This window comes from Cynocephalus volans, chromosome 9 (assembly GCF_027409185.1).
Source record: "Cynocephalus volans isolate mCynVol1 chromosome 9, mCynVol1.pri, whole genome shotgun sequence".
NCBI lineage: Eukaryota > Metazoa > Chordata > Mammalia > Dermoptera > Cynocephalidae > Cynocephalus > Cynocephalus volans.
This window is the reverse complement of record NC_084468.1, coordinates 105,990,269-106,008,955: the sequence shown is the minus strand read 5'-3', so window position 1 is coordinate 106,008,955 and position 18,687 is coordinate 105,990,269. Positions and strand designations below refer to the sequence as shown.

The 18,687-nt window shown below is 36.8% G+C and overlaps 1 protein-coding gene across 1 annotated transcript in view; it reads left to right on the top strand.

The window, feature by feature from the left end:
• Positions 1 to 18,032, top strand: part of TNIP3 (TNFAIP3 interacting protein 3) — a 115,837-nt gene extending 97,805 nt beyond the window's left edge. Inside the window, exons 11-14 of the mRNA XM_063107475.1 lie at positions 1,437 to 1,487; positions 2,851 to 2,949; positions 5,812 to 5,872; positions 17,662 to 18,032. Of these exons, the coding sequence (XP_062963545.1) occupies positions 1,437 to 1,487; positions 2,851 to 2,949; positions 5,812 to 5,872; positions 17,662 to 18,032 (582 nt within the window). The remainder of the gene's footprint in view (positions 1 to 1,436; positions 1,488 to 2,850; positions 2,950 to 5,811; positions 5,873 to 17,661) is intronic.
• Positions 18,033 to 18,687: the final 655 nt, after the last annotated feature.

Sequence of the window (18,687 nt, the reverse complement as noted above, 5' to 3'; positions counted from 1 at the left end):
ATGATAAAATTTACAAAGAGATGTAGTAGATGGTTTGATGATATATGTTAAATGTATTAACAGCAGATTAAATGGCATGATATAATAAAGACAATTGGCATTACCTTAGTTGAATAGCATATTATTTGTTGTCCAAATGGACTTTAAAAGGAATTTTTAGGTCAAATCATTCTGGCACTAGTTGCTTACATACCAGAATGTATCCATTCTATCACTCAGGATGTTTTAAGCCAATGGTAATGGTAAAATAGGCAATGTGGTAAAGTGAAAGAAAAGTAGAGTGGAAGGAATTTAGGAAAAAGGATCTGGTATTCCTGCCTTCTCTGATGCTTGACTGGTGATGACCTTGAGCAAGTTATTTAAGTTTTCTATGTTTCCCTTTCTTCATCTGTAAAATGACAAAGTTGGACCAGATGATCTCTAAAATGTTTCTTATAACTCCAAAACCTCTGTCTCTAAAAATAAGTTACCTAACCTTTATTAATATACTCACCTGTAAAATATGGATAATGATACCCACCCATAACTTCACACAGTTGTTCTCAGTGAAGAAAACCATTGTAAAATCACCTAGCTCAAGTCATGGCTCAAAGGTATTTTATAAATTATTATAGTAAGGGGCATGTTTAACAGTTTCATTTAATTGTACAACTGGTGCACTACTTTCAGTTCCTTGTAATCAAATTTTGATGCTTTCTTTCTGCAAGGCATTCTGCTATATGCTAAGAGGGAATAAAAAACTGGTCTTTACTCTTAAACACTCACAGTATAGTGAAAGAGACATATACAGTCTATTTTCATCATTTGCAAATTCCATATTTGTGAATTTGCCTACTTCCTAAAATGTATTTGTCATCCCAAAATTAATACTTGGTGGTGCTTTCACGGTGCATTCAAGACCATGAGCAGTGCAGGAAACTTGAGTCACCTGTCACACACATTCTCAGCTGAGGTTGAACAGAGTGACACTCTGCCTTCTTGTTTCAGCTCTCATACTGTAAAGAGTGTCTTTTTCATGGTCTATTTAGTGCCACGTTGTCCAGGCATGTATTAAGTGCATATACAACTTCTAAGATTAATTGTGGAAGACTTTGAATGTCAGGCTGACCAGTTCCAATTTCATTCAGTAAGCAATGGAAGCTGTTTCTTTTTCTATATCTAAATAGATTGACCTACAACTGAGAATTGTAATGGCCTCAACAAATAAGAATAATGATTTAAAATTATCCAACTTTCCAAACTCCATTTGAGAATATCAAGATAGAATCAATGTATGTCTGGAAAAACAAAACACAACTGTTTTCTTTGGCATTACTGCTATTGGTGCCTCATCCCTTGGGCTTCTGAGTAGGTCACTGCCAGCTGGGTCAAGAGTAGCTTTGGAACTATCAATTTGAATTCTTCTTGATAAAAAAATGCCTTTGTTTTGTCCGTAGATAAAAACTTGTCAGATGGAGAAAGAAAAACTAGAAAAGCAATTAAAACAGGTATGTTGATCCATACTTTTTGTCATGGTGGAAATGGCAACTTTAAGTTTCACCCACACATTTATTCCCACATACAGTATTTCTCATGGTCCCTGTTAAAGACATATTCAAGCTCTGCTACATATGGCCTAGAACAGCTCATGCTTTTCATTATCAACTAAAATGTCCATAGATAGATAGTGCTTAAGAACCACAAGGCCTTTCAACCCTAACACTCATGAAAAACAGATGCTTACAGGGCATATCACCAGTAGTGCAAGCTTTAGCATGTATTCACTCAAATGGAGATTTCTTCCCAGACCCACAAACACCTGGGAAATACACATCCTTCGTATTTCTTGCAATTGCTTGCACAATTTGCACTGGACAACTACATCAAAGACTGCCTCTTTTGAGAAAATAGAATGTCTTCTTGGGTATTGAAGCATTCTATCCCAGTGGTTCTCTAGTAGCCTTAAAGAATGCATATTATATCTTTTAATTCCTAATTTTCTCCCTAAGTCTTAGTCATGTCCCAGGCTGCAATTTAAGAAAACTTATTTTATGGCTTAATGGATGATTTTTCTTCAGTGAAGATCCTCCACAAAGTTAACTCAGAAACATGAAGTTAACTGTATATACTTAACATATGTTTCTAATTTCTCCCAAATGGAGAAATAACTGCAGTCATGTGTCATTTAACAATGGGGATACTTTGTGAGAAATGATTTTGTCATCGTGTGAACATCATAGCATGTACTTCCACAAACCTAGATGGTATAGCCTACTACACACCCAGGCTATATGGTATGTCTACTGCTCCAACCACCATTGTACATGCAGTTTATTGTTGACTGAAACGTCATTTTGCAGCACATGACTATATAGTCATAGGCACACTATAAAGTTCTGCCTTAGGCAAAATTTGGCCTGGAAGCCTCATCTGTATCAGTCCTGAATCTGTATTCCTTTTTTCCTAAGAAACAATATATAAAATTTATTTTAAAATATAGATTATATGATATTTGCCTCATTCTTCAAGTTTTCTAAGTTTCATAATTTAAAAAGACTGTTAGTATAATGAACGCATGTGTAAAAATAAATGATCACACCCATTAGGTTGGCTATTTTTTTAAAAAGCACAAAAAACAGAAAATAACAAGTGTTGGTGAGGATGTAGAGAAATTGGAACCGTGGTGCATTCCTGATGGGAATGTAACATGAAGCTGAGTCTGTGTTGACATATTGACTATTTTGAGTTAGAATTATGCCAGATTAAGCGAAACTTTAAGATTCAAGCCAAACCTTGTTGTGTAAAGCAAGTGTCAATGTGACTCCCCAATTTCAGCCACTGCCAGAGAACTAACATCATTATTCTCCCCAGATGTGTTTTCCAACCTGCCACTGCAACTTGGTTTTCCCCCTGCGGGATGCACAGGTAGCAACAGGCCTTGGGGCTGTGCAGGATCAACAGGAGCACACAGTAAGTAAGAGTTCCCATTTCAACAAATACATGCTTAGTATCCTCTTTTGGTAAAAATTATGTGCACCTCTGGAATTTTGGCACATAATATTGGTTACAGAAAGAGCCACTTTTTTTCTCAGTATCTAATTCATAAAGTTTCAGTCAGTGGTAAACATACATTATAATCATCTTTGGGACAGTGAGTCCCCAGGACATATAGATATGAATAAATTGACTGGAAGGTACCAAATAGAGCTATAATTCCTCAAACAAACCTATACATCTGATATGGGTCATTTTCAATTGGCATACCTGACTCCACCCAAAGGACATTTTTCTGTATGAAGAAAAGCAAAGTGGATATAGCAAAACAAATGAAATGCTTTTTTTTTTTCCCATTGTAGACTTACATTAAACTACTATATATATTGCTATAGATTTTCTTAAAGGGTCCAAGAAAAAGTGACCCACTTAAGTTGTTCTCCATGGCTGTGTCTACCCAGGCAAAATGAAATGAACAGTTGAGCAATTATTTGTGAGTGGAATTGATTTGGACAGTCAATCTGAGCAAGTTAGACCCAAAGTACCCTTCTTTTCCTTCTCAATAGCAGTATTCCACCCACCCTACCTCCATGATCCATGACTCGGATGCTTGCCTCTACTGTCTGTTTTCCCTACATAGATAGACTCTTTATCCAGGAAAAAAAATTATGCATTCTTCAGCATTTTGGATTTTCTCAGACAACTCCCCATACCCCTTGGTTTTTATTAGCTGTGTTTCTAATTATGCAAAAAATCTGAGACTTTAACTGGGATTTTCCTAGCAAAGAGCTTATAGAGAGCATGAGCCTCTTGGTTGCCTGAAAACTTTCCTACTTTTGCATTTGAGTGTGACTCAAAGCCACTTTCTCAAGGGAGAAGATGATGATTCTTTGGGTGGCAGAAGCTTGTCGGGATTTAATGAGCATCTCTTATTTCATCCTGGTATGACACAGCATACTGCTGAGAATTTTGTTCTTTCATGTTGTTGCCAGTCACTGGTTCTGTCTCTCCCTCCCCCGTTTCCTTTTTTAAAAAAAATATTTTTTTATTTTTTATTTTATCTCTTTTGTTACTTTTCAGTCTTTACCAGAAGCATTTCTGGGAATCTTTAAACATGATTCTCATTTCTTATATATATACTTTTTAAGATGTAGACAAAAACTAAGACTGTGGGAACCAAAGAGATGGAAATTTACCTAGAAGTTAGCTCCTATTGCTGGGGAATTAGAGAAATATTCTTGAGAAAGGTAAACCATAAAACCAATGAGTCATTTAAGTTTATCTAGGAATAAAAATGACTGTTTTGTCAAATCTTTATTTATGGAAAGAAGGAAGGAATTGACCTTCTATAGTAGTGAATCAAACTTTCCTGTCAATTAGAAGAGGCACAGCAGTCCAGATCACATAAAATTATCACCAAATAAAGGTCTATATTTGAAAAAGGATTCCAAGCCATGCATAATGGCCTATATTTTCAAGCAGTAGTCGATTGAACAAAATCTTAGTATAAACAGTAGAATTTACAACAAAACCCTCAGAGTCAATTTTAAAATATTTCATGTTTCTTGCTTGTATCTAAGCCTGAGTTAAATCATATGCAATAATGTTGGTAAAATTACAGTATATTTGCCTTCTTTTGGCATCTCTCCTGAAATATAAAACTGAGGCTTACGTCACTTATCCTATGTGTTATTTGAGACATCTAAAAATAAACGAGAAGATAAAAAACAGAGGTGATCTCATTTCCTCTTCTAGCTTTTTCATGGGCCAAAAGAAGCCAAGAACCTAGGTGTCTGAGTAGGGGTAAAATGGGGTTGGATTGTACTAAAAGCAGCATTTTTCAGTGTCTTGTCAGATAATTGAACTTTTAGGCTACTTTTAAGTGGTCTTGCAGCCTTGTAAATGCTCCCTGTTGGCTCATTGTCAGAGATATTTTCCTTGAGTTATTTTTAGGAGATAATTGAATAATAGAACAAAAGGTCTCCATTTTCTATATCTTATGGGGAAGTGAGAGGCAGGAGTGATCATTTGGAGCGGGAAGACAGACTTACTTTGTGGGCAGGTAAAGCTGAGTTTGCTCCATTCCAAAGGGTTAAATACAAAGATGCTGGCCTTGGAGCTATCTTGACAGTTTAGGTCTATTGCTTATTATTTATTCAACGCAATTTCTTTCAGGTGTTCCCTGATATTCAATATCTAGCTGTTCTTAACTTGTGTAAACCTAGGAGAAAATCCCAAGAGAAAAATCTGGTCTGTCTAGTCTAAACTACCTGTACAATTTAGAGAATAGGTTCTGCCAAGGAACGGTACAAAGGGAAAGATTTATTCTGTTTCACCATCCTTAACTTCTATACACCATGTCTCCATTTAATAGCTTAGATTTCTTCCTTGAACCACTAGAAAAACTAAACTTGTATTTTTTTTCCTGGCCTTCTCATTGCCTCCAGTGTGAGGGTTTTATAAAGACTATTTGTTGATAGTAAATTGCTTTGTTTTATTTATGGGCTATAGTAAGTTTTACAAAAGCGTTTATACTTCTGCAGATATCCAAAACACATCTGTTTCCAAAAAAAAAGAAAAAAAAGCAAACATGCCAAAATCCCAAAGTAGTAGAAATTCTGGCCAAACGCGCAGTGAATTTAGGAGGGGGTAGGGAGAGACGGTGGTACTGATGTGGGAGGTAAGGCGTACGAGCAAGATTGGCCACAGGTTTGGATAGAAATTACTTTTGTGTTGCCTGCTTAATAAAAGCCACATAGCATAATTATATTTTTAATGTGCCTGTATGTTTTGTTTGAAGTCCATATTGCTGTAATAATGTTTTATGGTTCCACACAGCCAGACTATCAGTGGTATGCTCTTGACCAGCTTCCGCCAGATGTACAGCACAAGGCAAATGGTAAGACCACAGCTGTATTGCTCATTCTTTTATGTTTACATTTTAATGGGATCTTTAGGGGATGTTTACTCAACATACATTCATTCGTACTTGAGGAAGACTTACTATAAAGTTGTGTTGCATACACAACTTTAATTTGATGCACCTGGGGTTAAATTGCACTCCTTAAGACAAAGAAAATGTTCAAATGCAGAAACGTTTGATTCTCTGCAAATGATTCTGGCTTCTGTTCCCATTCTAGTCTCAAAGTCAGAATTCCATCTGGGGTTAGAAATGAAAACTTTAAGCAGAGCTGTATTATAACAACAACAACAAAGCTCTGTGATTCTACTACAAAGGACAGATGCATGTCCACTATTCCAGGTTGGGTTTGCTAGACAGATGTTTTAAATGTCATTGGCAGACAGACAGAGGAAACTAAAGGCTCAGAAGTGTGTTCCCTTATGACTAAATGTCAGACTCCTAGGCAGAACTCTTAGTTTAGGCCAGGGTTGCCCACAACACCCACCTCCAAGTATGCTGGAAAAGACTAAAAGTCACCTATAAAGTACTCACAACCAACAGTACTTTTTAATATTATTTTTCATTGCTTTATTCTCCTCCTTTCCAAAATCTGCTATAGTTTCTACTGCTTGTTTCTATGGTTTCATGGGGCCACCCACGAGTGGGCTGTATAAACTGAGCTATAATCATAATCCTACTTCTATTCTCATCACATATAATCAAAAGCCAGCAATGTCTGCTACATGTTTCAGGTCTCATATGAAACCCACCTGTGATTCTAACTTAATTTTCAGATACTTGAATCTATCTAGAAAAGCTGAAGATGAGCCATATTCTAATTTTAAGCCTTGCTTGAAATTTGATCTCATTTAGCTCAGAGCTGAGATCATAGAATTTTAGTTCTTAATACAAGAAGTCCATTATGGAGTAGAAGTAGAGAGCCAGGGATACCTCATGTAGTTTTGCAGGTTGTGAACTTTACAAGTCTGAGGGGCTTTTCATGATAGTCTATGTGCATGGAGCCTCCTGGAGTTGTGCAATACACCACCTGGACAGCTATATACAGCAGCACCGGGAGTGGCAAGGGTCATAGCTTACAGTAGCATCATAGAAAAGAAATATAAAAATTGAGAACTGTATAATAAAATGTCCAGGTCTTTATAGGAAAACTATAGGGCTCTCTTTCTTCTTTGCTTTCTACCACAAATATAACCAGTGGTTTTAATGAAGTTCTTGGGTTCTAGCCATAATGGAGAGCTTGATTAAAAAGGCATAATATTAACCAGGATGATTATTGCATAATGTCTGTGTTCTTGGAATCTATTGTTGTATAATAGCTGAATTGCCACTCAATTATAATTTTCCATTTTATGTCGGCCTGGAAGGAATAATAAAGATATTTTCTCCCTCAATTTGAGTTTAATCACTGGTAAATTCAGTTACTCAGTAGAGAATTCAGTAATATCATAGGCCATTTATATGTCACTACTGGATTCTTCTTGGACCAATGTTATAGAAGCTAATAATTATATAAAATAGAAATGAATTGTGATGACCTTCAGAAACTAATTAAAATATGCAAAAATTAAACTTTGTAGTCAGCGTATGAGAGCTACAGATTTTTGTCTACTTAGGAAAAATATAATAAGCTTTGTCATATATAAACATACTTTGTAACAGTGTCTGAAGATGTAAAATTACAGTAAAAAATAAACCTCTATTACTTAGTAACCTATTTTTAAAACATTATTTATTTTAATCTTCACAACAATTCTATAAAAATAGGTTTTATTTTATATCATTTTACACATATGGAAACTGTGACTTAGAGAATTAAAGTAACATGCTTAAATCACAGTTAGTAAAATTTAGCACTGGGATTAGATTCTTTGATATATAGGATTCCAAAACCTGTGCTTTGAATCACATCCTACAGTGACTTTGAAAATCTACCCCTCACTATATTAAAATTTCCAAAAGTTATAGATATAAAAATGAGAATGGGGGCTCTAACTTAGATAATATGATTAGTGTCTAACCCTCAACAATTTTTTCCTCCTATGAACTCACAACATATATTATCTGTGCTACTCATTTGACATTTAGAATATCATAGGTAAAAGACACAGTACAATGTAAGTGTAAGTGTGTAATAGATATGCTGTGAACTAATCCGTGCATGGACAGCCCTGGAGGAACCTGACAGGGGTATGCTGCCATTTGAAACCCATCCTTCTCTGTACCAACACAGCACGACAGCTGACCGTAGATTGTCTGCAGCAGGAAAGAAGACTGATTACGGCTAGAGGATCACCAAAGAAATTTATTACTCAAAAATGTACTTGTCTGGGACTCCTATTGCTACTTTTCTAGTTTCCACAGCTGATGGTGTTTATTTTATAGCTCAAGCCAAGTCATAAGAATTGGCAAGAGCTCTGAAATCACCCTTGTAAAACATGATTCATGTGCCATTTATTTAATTTTACTGTGATTCTTGCTATTTTTTTGTTCATTTTAATAGGAAAGCTCATTTTGGTCAGCAGCTTTAACCCATCGCTCAGAATTCTCATACAATAATTTTGTGGTATTGATTATTAAGAAATCACAGGTTTAAAAATCTTTTGATTATAAGACATTTTTGTTATGATAGTAGTCATTGTTTTATTATATGGCTAATATATTTATGCACCATTCAAGAATATACTGCTAGTCAACATACCAAGTTTTAGGCTGGAAATACCAAAATTCAAGCAAGGAAAGGAAAAATTAATGGAAAAATTAGACTCTATCTCTGATCATCTATAAACAGAAATTATTTCTTAAAATTTCTGTAATAATTACTTAAAATATTTTACTTATATTTAAAAGAAGTGACCTTTTCAGAAATGTGGATATTTAAATTAATATTAATTAGTATGTTGTGCTTTGTAGATCATCCAGTTCTGTTTTTATTAATTTCCTATGACTCCTGACAAATTTACCTTTCTGACCCCCAACAAATATATCACATTATATTTTTGTCCTAGTATCTTCCATTATAATTATTCCTTTTATGACAGTTAAATGTGAAATCGCTGTTTTTTATGCATCGAATGTTTATTGAGAAGTAGCTTCAGGCATTTTAAAAAGGTTTTGCAGGTAATAAGTGATTAAATTTCAGTAATGCCACTAGACCCTCTAACATTCCTGGGACCTGGAGCAAAAATAAATGGAAAGCTTCATGTATATGTATAAATATTATGAATCAAGCTTAGAAACTGTTAAAGCATAGCCTGTGCTCCTGCTTTGATGAATATACCTGGAAGGCAGGAGTAAAATTTACAACGCTCAGATCCAAAACCCGTTCTGTGCCAGAAAATGGTGGCACAGGGAGACCTGAGCCTTGGTCTCCTGCCTGGGATCCACCCCTTCCCTTCCCAACTTCTCACTTTGAGTGTGAACTTGAGGACAGCCCAGCTGGCATGTCCCAACTTCATCCACACACTCTTCACCAACCCACAAACAGCATCCCCTTGGACAGCCTTGAGGCCTTGAGAAGACAACCATGTGAGTCCTAGAAGCGGGCCTAGGGCCATTAGGGCAGGAAATTTGGGGGTTTGCATTTGGGTACCAGGATCCTGTTCTGGAGGAAGGGATGCTCACATTGTGAGGAGGACCACAGCAGAGTCCTCTAAAGACTGGAGACCTAGTGAAGGGCCCCTGCCCAGGGACTCAGGGTGGTAGGTACCACATCAAACACTCTTCTGGTCAGCTAATTTCCAGCTTTGCTCTCAGTTGCTGTCAGTAGTTATTTTAGAATGCTTTGGAGACACATTGAAAATCAACTCTTCTTTCAAAAACTAGATTTTAAATGAAGGTTTTCAAGGCATTTGAGACTTACTTGGATTTCTCTCTACATAGCATTAAATAATGGTATTTTTAATATATTGAAGTCTATAGATGTTAATTGGCTATAGTTTCTGTTTAGAAATAAGATTTTACAAAGAAATTTTAATCTTGTTAGATCTGTTATCAGAATGGGATGCAAAATGACTTCCATATTTCTAGAACAGTTTTGGCATAGTTGAATTAGTATAACCTTGAAAACATGTTGTTCATTTCCTCCTTTCTGAAACGTCAAAAAGCTATGTTTTCTGAATACATTGCATGCCAGTCACTTCTCTACATTCCAAACTTTTCATATGGTCCAGAGTTGAACTTTGTCTAATGAGCTTGAGCTCAATTCTTGAATATTTGAAAAGGCATGAAATGTAGGAATGTGAGATTGGGCTGTGAGCAAACATAATTATTTCTTTACAGTATAGATCAAAGCCTAAATATTATAATTGGCCTTTACCAATGTCCGATAATAACTAATTAACTAAATATGACTGAATTCATTTCCTAGGACTGCCATAACAAAGTACCAAAATTGGGTGGCTTAAAACAGCAAAAATTTATTTTTCACAGCTCTGGAGGCTCCAAGTCCAAAATCAAGGTGTTGGCAGAGTCACAATCCCTCCCAAGCCTCTAGGGAGGCTCCTTCCGTGCCCCTTTCAGCTTCTGGTAGCACCAGGTCTTCCTTGGCTTGTGGCAACATAACTCCAACCCTTGTCTCTGTCTTCACGTGGCCATGTTCCCTCTGTGTCTGTGACCAAATTTTCCTCTTCGTATAAGTACACCAGTCATATTGGATTAAGACCCACCCTGATACAGTGTGACCTCATCTTAACCTGATTACATCCTATTTCCAAAAAAGATCACATTTGCAGGTTCCAGGGATTAGGACTTAAATATATCTTTTGGGTGGACACAGTTCAACCCATAACACTAAATATATGCCAGACACTATTTTAGGTGCTTTATATATATATTACCTCATCAAAACCTTATAGTGATACTATGAAATGAGCACTGCTCTTGTCCCTGTTTTATAAATATGGAAACTGAGGCACAGAGAGATAATGTAACTTGTCCAAGTCCACACAGCTAGTTATTACGTAGGACATAGACAAGCACAGACAGTCTGACTCCAAAGCCCACATTTTAACCACTAAGCAATATGGATTCTTCTATGCTATATATTAAGTAAAATATAATAATATCATAGTTTGCATGTATTTTATTCAAATAAATTCTGATGGTCCAGTCCTGAAAGTCAATATCTTTATTTCTCAGTTTGTACCTTTTTAAAACTACCTTTATATCTCAGCATTACAGATAATTTTTATATTGGTAAAATGGTTGGGTTAGTTGAATTAATTTTTTTCTGTTCCTGACAGCATGAAAAATAAAAGAACCACTGTAAATAGTAAAACATACTTAGATGTAAGAAACAGAGAAAATTTAAACACCATATTTAGTATAATTTTCAATACAGATGGATAAAATATTAAGAATATTTTTGTTTTATAAAATATATTTATTTCTTAATTATTTTACCTGTAGTTATATAGAAGATTAATAAAAATTCAGAGACAGATAATTTTATGCCTATTTCTAGAATTTTAAAAAAGAATTACAGGAGAAATCCCTCTTTACCCATATTATAATGCTATAAAGTTCAGCTTATAAGTAAACTCAGTGATTTTGCTAAAGAAATATTAAACTGTAAAAGGATATACACACACACACACACACGAACATATAGGTGGTAAATATATTTCTATCTAAGCATAGATTTTATAAGCAAATAATAAACATTCTAAAATAACAACTATTATGAGGGTACTTCAAAAAGTTCATGGAAAAATAGAATTAAAAGATAATACAAATCTTTCCATAAACTTTTTGAACTGCCCTTGTAAATATACACACACAGAGAGAGAGAGAGAGAGAGAGAGAGAGAGAGAGAGAAAGAATAGAGCCTAGATGAAAAAAATGCACATAATAAGTCTACAATACTTAAAATTCCACCAGGTAAATAAAATTCCAGTAATTTTCTTAAATGGAAGATAGAAACCTGTAGGGAAGGAAAGCAAGGCTACCTATTGCATGTCAATAAGAAAGTATGTTTACCTGCCTAGGTTTCCTTAAACATCCACATTCTTTGAAGCTAGCGGGCAGGTAGAGAGCGAGGTCATCTCAGCCCTGTCAACCCCTCTTCTGCATTGGCACCCCTCCCCTCTGAGGACCAGCTGAGCTTCAGATTCAGCTAATCTTTGATGAGGAGTAAAGATAGGGTTTCTGGGTCATATTCAGATCACTTTATCGTCAGACTGTTTAGCCTTCACTGTTGAGAGCATAAAAGCATGGAATGCAACATTAATGAACAATCAGGTGCACAGTTAGTGGGTGGAGTTCTTCACCAGCCAATAAGGAAAAGCCAGCTCCTTCTGGCACTGTGAGGACCCATGATACCATTGTGGCATTTCTCTTCTCTTGCCATTATAAATGTGGAGCCAAGTTTCAGGACAGAAGTCTCTTCCCACCTTCACTGTATAGGAAAACTTTGCCTTTTTATAGAAATTAAAGACCTGTCTTTGTTTTTATTCAAATCTCCGTTCTACCATGGATTATCTCATAGGCCACAGTCTCTCTCCATCTAAGACATGGAGATTATGAGCCTTGACTCTATACCTATTTCACAAGAGCACTGTACAACTTACAAAGGAGTTAGTTTTTTAATATTTTAAGATACTTAGGGGTAGGTATTATTAACAGATTAAATCTTAACTTCAGATTGGTCAGACCAGTGGATTATACTTCTGGGTTCAAATTTAGGTTTTCAACATATTGGATATCTATCTATCTATCTGTCTATGTATCTATCTATCTATCTATCCATCCATCTACTTATTTATTTTTGGTGGCTGGCTGGTGCAGGTGTCCAAACTCCTGACCTCGGTGTTATCAGCACCACACTCTAACCAACTGAGTTAACCAGTCTGCCCTAGATATCTTTTTAATGTAATGGCCCCAGTTCTCAGCAGCAAAATTTTTAAGCCTGGATAAGTGATTTCTTATCTTGCTGTCTGCTTTTTTGTTACTAAAATGTTAGTTTAGAATGTCTTTGGTATACCAATTGCAGGGCAGCAAGTCTAAAACATTCAACCCATTTTTAAGTTATTATGAATAAGAAAAACACTTTATTTCTTGGCATTTCTGATTTTTTTTTTCCTCTTGTCAAGAGTAAACCTCTTTGATTTTGTCTTCCTTGTGGTACTCACTTATGGCCTTCTATCCTGGTCCGACTAAAATAAACTAAATTTTTTGTATTGGTCTTCACAATACACTAACACATCTTAAGAACTGTGATCTTTTCTATATCTTTGACAATAATGTACCCAGCACCATATTTTAAAAGTTAGTTCATTTGGCAAGTTATCCTTCTCTGCAATAAATACTGAACCTAATAGCAATATATATGACTTACTTTCATAAGCAAATGCCCAAGCCTACAAAATGCCAGCAAGAATGAGAATTCATATAGAACATTCCTCTTCAGTCATGATTAGAACTAGGCCACAACTGATTTGACAAAATGGTAAGCATATGTCAATGCTTAAAATAATAACTCTCCATTTCCCGCCTCTTGGTTTCTCAGTGTAAACTTGTGGGGAGCTCATGAATAAAATATCTCTCTTTCTGCCAGCTTAGAAGTTTGTGCTCACTGTAAGCCTGATGAAAAGAAATGAAATTTTAATTTTTAATCTGAAACATTGTCTTGCTCTTTTTCATAGGTTTCTCCTCAGAAAAGAAAGTCAATCAGTAGAAGCGTACAGCAGCGGAGGACATGGGCAAAAGGAGAGTTTGGCTGAGGACCTCTTTTTTATTTTTGCTGTGGCTTGTTTCTGCCACATGGCACATCATACACTCAATTATTTGTGCCTGGTAGTGTTTCCCTTTGGCATAGATGGAGGAAAAGGCTTCTGACAGCTGAGATCGTGATCAAGTCTGAAGAGCCAGTTATGATAGAACCAAACACAACTTCCAGAATCTTCAAAATGAGATTTGGAAGATGGATTATGTGCCACTCCTTGAAGCTCTTCAGCATACTGCTGTTGGATTTACAAAGTTGATTCCATGATTTAAGTAACTCTATTTTCTGGTGCAGTGATGTTGTATGTTGATTTAAAATATATATATATATATATATATATATATATATATATATATATATTTCATGGGGGAAAAAGTTTCTGCAGTTGTAAATTTTTAACATTGTTCCTATTTTTTTCACAGGGGCTTAGTTCTTTAGCCAGTTTGACTAGATACTATGCTCATCATTATAGGCCTTAAAATAGGATTGAAGAGGTGTATATACTTCCTTAAATTAAATGAGTGATTCAATCTGAATAAAATTTTAAACATGAAGCTATTTCTTTAAGATGATAAGAAATTATAAGCCTACTTCATTTTTAGGTAGAATAGATTATGAAAGATAAAGTCCTAATGAGATGGTGATGGCTTTGCTATGCCCACATATGTTTATAGAAGTCGTTCAGAGATATATGGATTTATGGTTAAATCTGTATCTTTTCTTCCTATGGATCTGAATAATTATTAATGAAAAACATAACTGTGACTTCTCAAACCAATTAAAATAGAAATTAAATGTACCCAGATTTTATTGTGATTAAATGATACAGTGATGTGACAGATGTCTAAAGATTAAGCAGATTTAAAAGTATTGTTTATCCATTTAATAAGGATTCTGCTAGGACCTACTCGAGATCCTCTTTGTGAGGTTATTCATAACTTAGAAGTGTGAGATCTACAGATATCTGTGTTTCTAGAAATACCTAAATAAAACCAGGAGGATCAGCTGAATATGTACTCTAATCAAACAATCAAGACATACTGCTGAAACTAGTTTCCCAACTTCCAAAAATTATGCTGCTTAATTTCATCTCAAACTATTTTTCTTTCAATTTTTGGATATACTTGAAGATTTGTGTAATGGGAAGGTGAAAGGCCTCAGGAAATTAAATATTTTCAGCATCAGTCTTTGGCTACTACAGAACATAATTCTTGAGAAAGAATTATCCTTCTCCTATATTAATTTGCTAAAGGTTTGTTTTTGCTTCTATTTATCAAAAAGACAAATCATTCTCTGTCATTACTTCAGTATAAATAAATCAGAAAAATAACAGAGTTAACAAGTCAGCTGCATGAAAATATTTTGGAGTATTCTTAAACATTCATTTCCTCAGATTAGTGAAAAAATCATTGTAATGTCAATTTCTAGTGGTGGGTTAAGTTTGCCAACTGAGGCATGCCCAGCAGAATAAAAACCAAACATACATACAACAGAGTGTCCCTCAATAGGCCAGTTACAGATCTGTTCAGCAGCAGTAAAACAGGATTTATCTATCCAGTCTAAAGTCATCCTATTACTAATTAGCGAATTGCCAAACATTGGCAAAATAGTATAAATGCTAATGTAAGGGGAGAAAATCCAATTTAAGTGAAATCTAATTTAATTTGAACTCCAAGTTGGGGGCTACGCATATGGGAAGAGGACTCCTTGCTTGGAATGCAACTGCGGTTCTCGAGGACGGATTTCCACACCCTGGACTAAGCATCAGGCAGTCCCTCCTATCGTCTGGGGACTTCTTTGTCTCAACTCATTCTCATCTGTGGCTTGTACTTCATTTTCACAGGCAATTTGTGGAAATTGTGTGAGGAACATCTGTATCCCTTTGAAAGGAGAGGAAGTCACATGGTCAGTCTTACTAGGAATATTTTAGGTTTTTGGTGACCTGGAGAATTTGATCTATGACTTGAAGGTATCACATGAGGAGAAAACTTGTTTTGTTTGTGATGTGAGGTTAGAAGAAAATCTTCTTTGGGGGTCTATTTAGGTCTGCGAGTTTGGTCAACCCCTACTGCTCCTCCCTAACTTACTTTTGTTTTGTCTTGGACTCCATTTTCCTTACGAATTTTGGACTAAATTGCTAGTACTATTGAGCAAGGCCTTACTTCTAGCTGACTTTCCTTAGTTTATTTACTGAGCTCTCTCACCTGGCAAGAGAGAGATAATTATCCCCTCTTACAGATGATTAATCAAGGGCACAGAAAGATCTCATCATTTTCTCAGGGTCTCAAGGCAAGTAAATGGCACAGCCAAGATTCAAAACTGTCTGAAGCACCTGCCCAGTCTGTTTGCCTGCTGCAGTTCTGCTTTGTAGATTACCTCAGCAAGTTGTACATGTTTTTATGGTCCTTTGGGGTTTTCATCAAGTTGCATTACAGGAGCTTACTTCTTAGGAGAAAATATTTTGATAAGAGAAAATGCTACATATTGTGTGGAATTTGTAAGTTATCTCCTGAGTTAAGAGAAGTGTTATTTCATTTAGACTACTACATGGGAAAAGAAAAGTGTACACATAATGTTAAAGTGCATTAAACAGTAAAAGTATGGACCTGAATGATTGCTTTTCTGTATCAATAGTTTTAATGCAGCTCAGTTACTAGTAGAATCAAATCTAAAAGACATATAACCTCTCAATTCAATGATTCAATTTAGCAATCATTATTTGAATACTTACTTATTTGTGAAAAAATGTCTCGGCAGCACACAATATCTCATATTACTCCTGTTTCTATGCACTGCTCTTGGATGAATCCATATTAGGAAGGGATAACAGAGTCATTTACCAGCCATTATCCTCCCCAACTTGAGAGTCCCTTTGCCCTTTTTATTTCCGCCATTTTTCTTTCCATCTCTCTGGGGATCCCCATGATATTAAACCATACAGAGATGGAAAGTCCGTAGCCTCGCTGCTGCAGACACACTGTGATCCTTCTTTCCCTGGCTCACATTTGCTTAAGTCCCAATTACACGGCTCAAAAGAAAAGAAAATATTTGCTATAATCCCTACTTTCTAATAATTTTAGAAATAATGTTTCTTGCCCAGTTCATTCTTACATATATATCTCTTCACTTTTATCAGACTTTTGCTCCAAGGGAGAAAGGTGCCGTGGGGAACAGTTATATACCCTGTCATTGTGATTCCATAGAAAAGGAAACTTCTGTCAGCACACACGCACACACCACACACACTTTACATACACAGACACACACACACCACAAACACATATGTACACACACACTCCACATATACATACAACACACACACAACACATAAACATACATATCACACACCACATACACATACATATCACACACACACACACCACGTACACTGCACACACCACACACACTCCACATACACGTGCACACCACACACACTGCATACACATACATACACTCCACATGTACATACATACCACATAACACACACGTTCCACACACACAGCCCACAAACATATGTACCTCATACACACACACACCACATACAGACACCACACCACACGCACACACCCCACACTCGTCACACACTCTCACGCACCCTCATATACACATATCACACACATGCTCTGCCTCTGCCTCCCCAATCCTGTAGGCAGTACTAAAGGTCCCTGTGACTGGGTAGATTTATTCGAATTGAAAAATTTGTATAATAAAGCTAATAATTTTTCCCAATTTTGTCTCAAATCCTTGTGTGTATAATATGTTGCCAAGAATACTGACAAATGCCACTTTAAGCCTCCTAGAGGAAGTGATAATTTTGAGATATAGAAACGATTAACTTCACCAGTAATTGCTGAGTAATCTGAGGGGACTTTCAACGTTTATGGGAATTTAGTCGCATGAATTTCACTGTTCTGTGTACCGCACCCAGAAGTTAAAATAATTTATCCGCTTCCCTTCCACTTTCTTTCATTTCAGTATCAGAAGGAAGAGTTCAATGTATGAGGGTAAGGACATACTGTTTTGGTAAACTAAATCCAACCCTTAGGGCTTCCCAATGTGCTTGACATCACTGAGAATTTTTTGCTGGGAGAATCCACGTTACTAACTGATGTTCCCGGGTCTGCTCTTTGCCGGCGCGCGTGTGCTCAGATGGCCTCGAGGCCCCTTCTGCAGCTCGGGGGCCCCTTGCGTGCAGCCGTGGGACGGCGACCCCCGTGCCTCAGCCACACACGCTCCAGCCCCCTCCGCCCAGAGCCGCCTCTGCGGGCGGGAGCACCGCTGGCTGAAGCGGAAGAAAAAGGGAGCACGGAGTCAAAAGAAGACAGCCTTTCTCTTGATGTCCCCCCTGAAATCCAGCTCGTAGGGGTGCCTAAAAGAAAGAGGACGCGGCACCTCCCGGGGACAGGCAGGCTCTGAGGACAAGAATGTGGTGGCGAGAATCGACTGCGGAAACAAAACCCTGATCCTGACGTACTATATCAGGAGAGTATTTGAAGAGACGTCAGTGCTGGTTAAAAGGCTCAGGTTGTCACCTCATGCGTGTTTGTCACCCTCAGGGCTGTATCCTTGCCCTGGGAAGGTAAACTGAGGGAACGCGAGTGTGAGATCTCAGGGTCTGACCTCGGCTGACACGCTTTGCATTTCTCTCAGGGGATTACAAGATTGGGCGAGATTTGGCATGGCAAGAATAAGAATAAACACTTCTCTCTTCCTTTGATTCTGTTGATGGATGTTAGAATAGATGCAAAGAATATAACCTCGAAATTATCTCAAGAGATGAGGTAACACTTAATTTGAGACCTCCGCATTCCCATTTCTTAATCCAGGCCTCTTTCCTGATTCCTAATAGAAAGCTCAGCATGTCCTAAGAGGAACTGATGGACCCTTCCTTTACAAACCCACCGTCCTCTATTCCCTATCTTCATTTACAGAACCGCCATTCACCTAGCCCCCCTAACCAGACACCTGTGAGGTAGCAGCCCCTCTGCCCTCTGTGTCGCTTCCTCTTCAAATTGCTCTTCTGGGGCTGCCGTTTCACCGCTTCACTCCTCTAGAGCCCCCATGTTCCTCT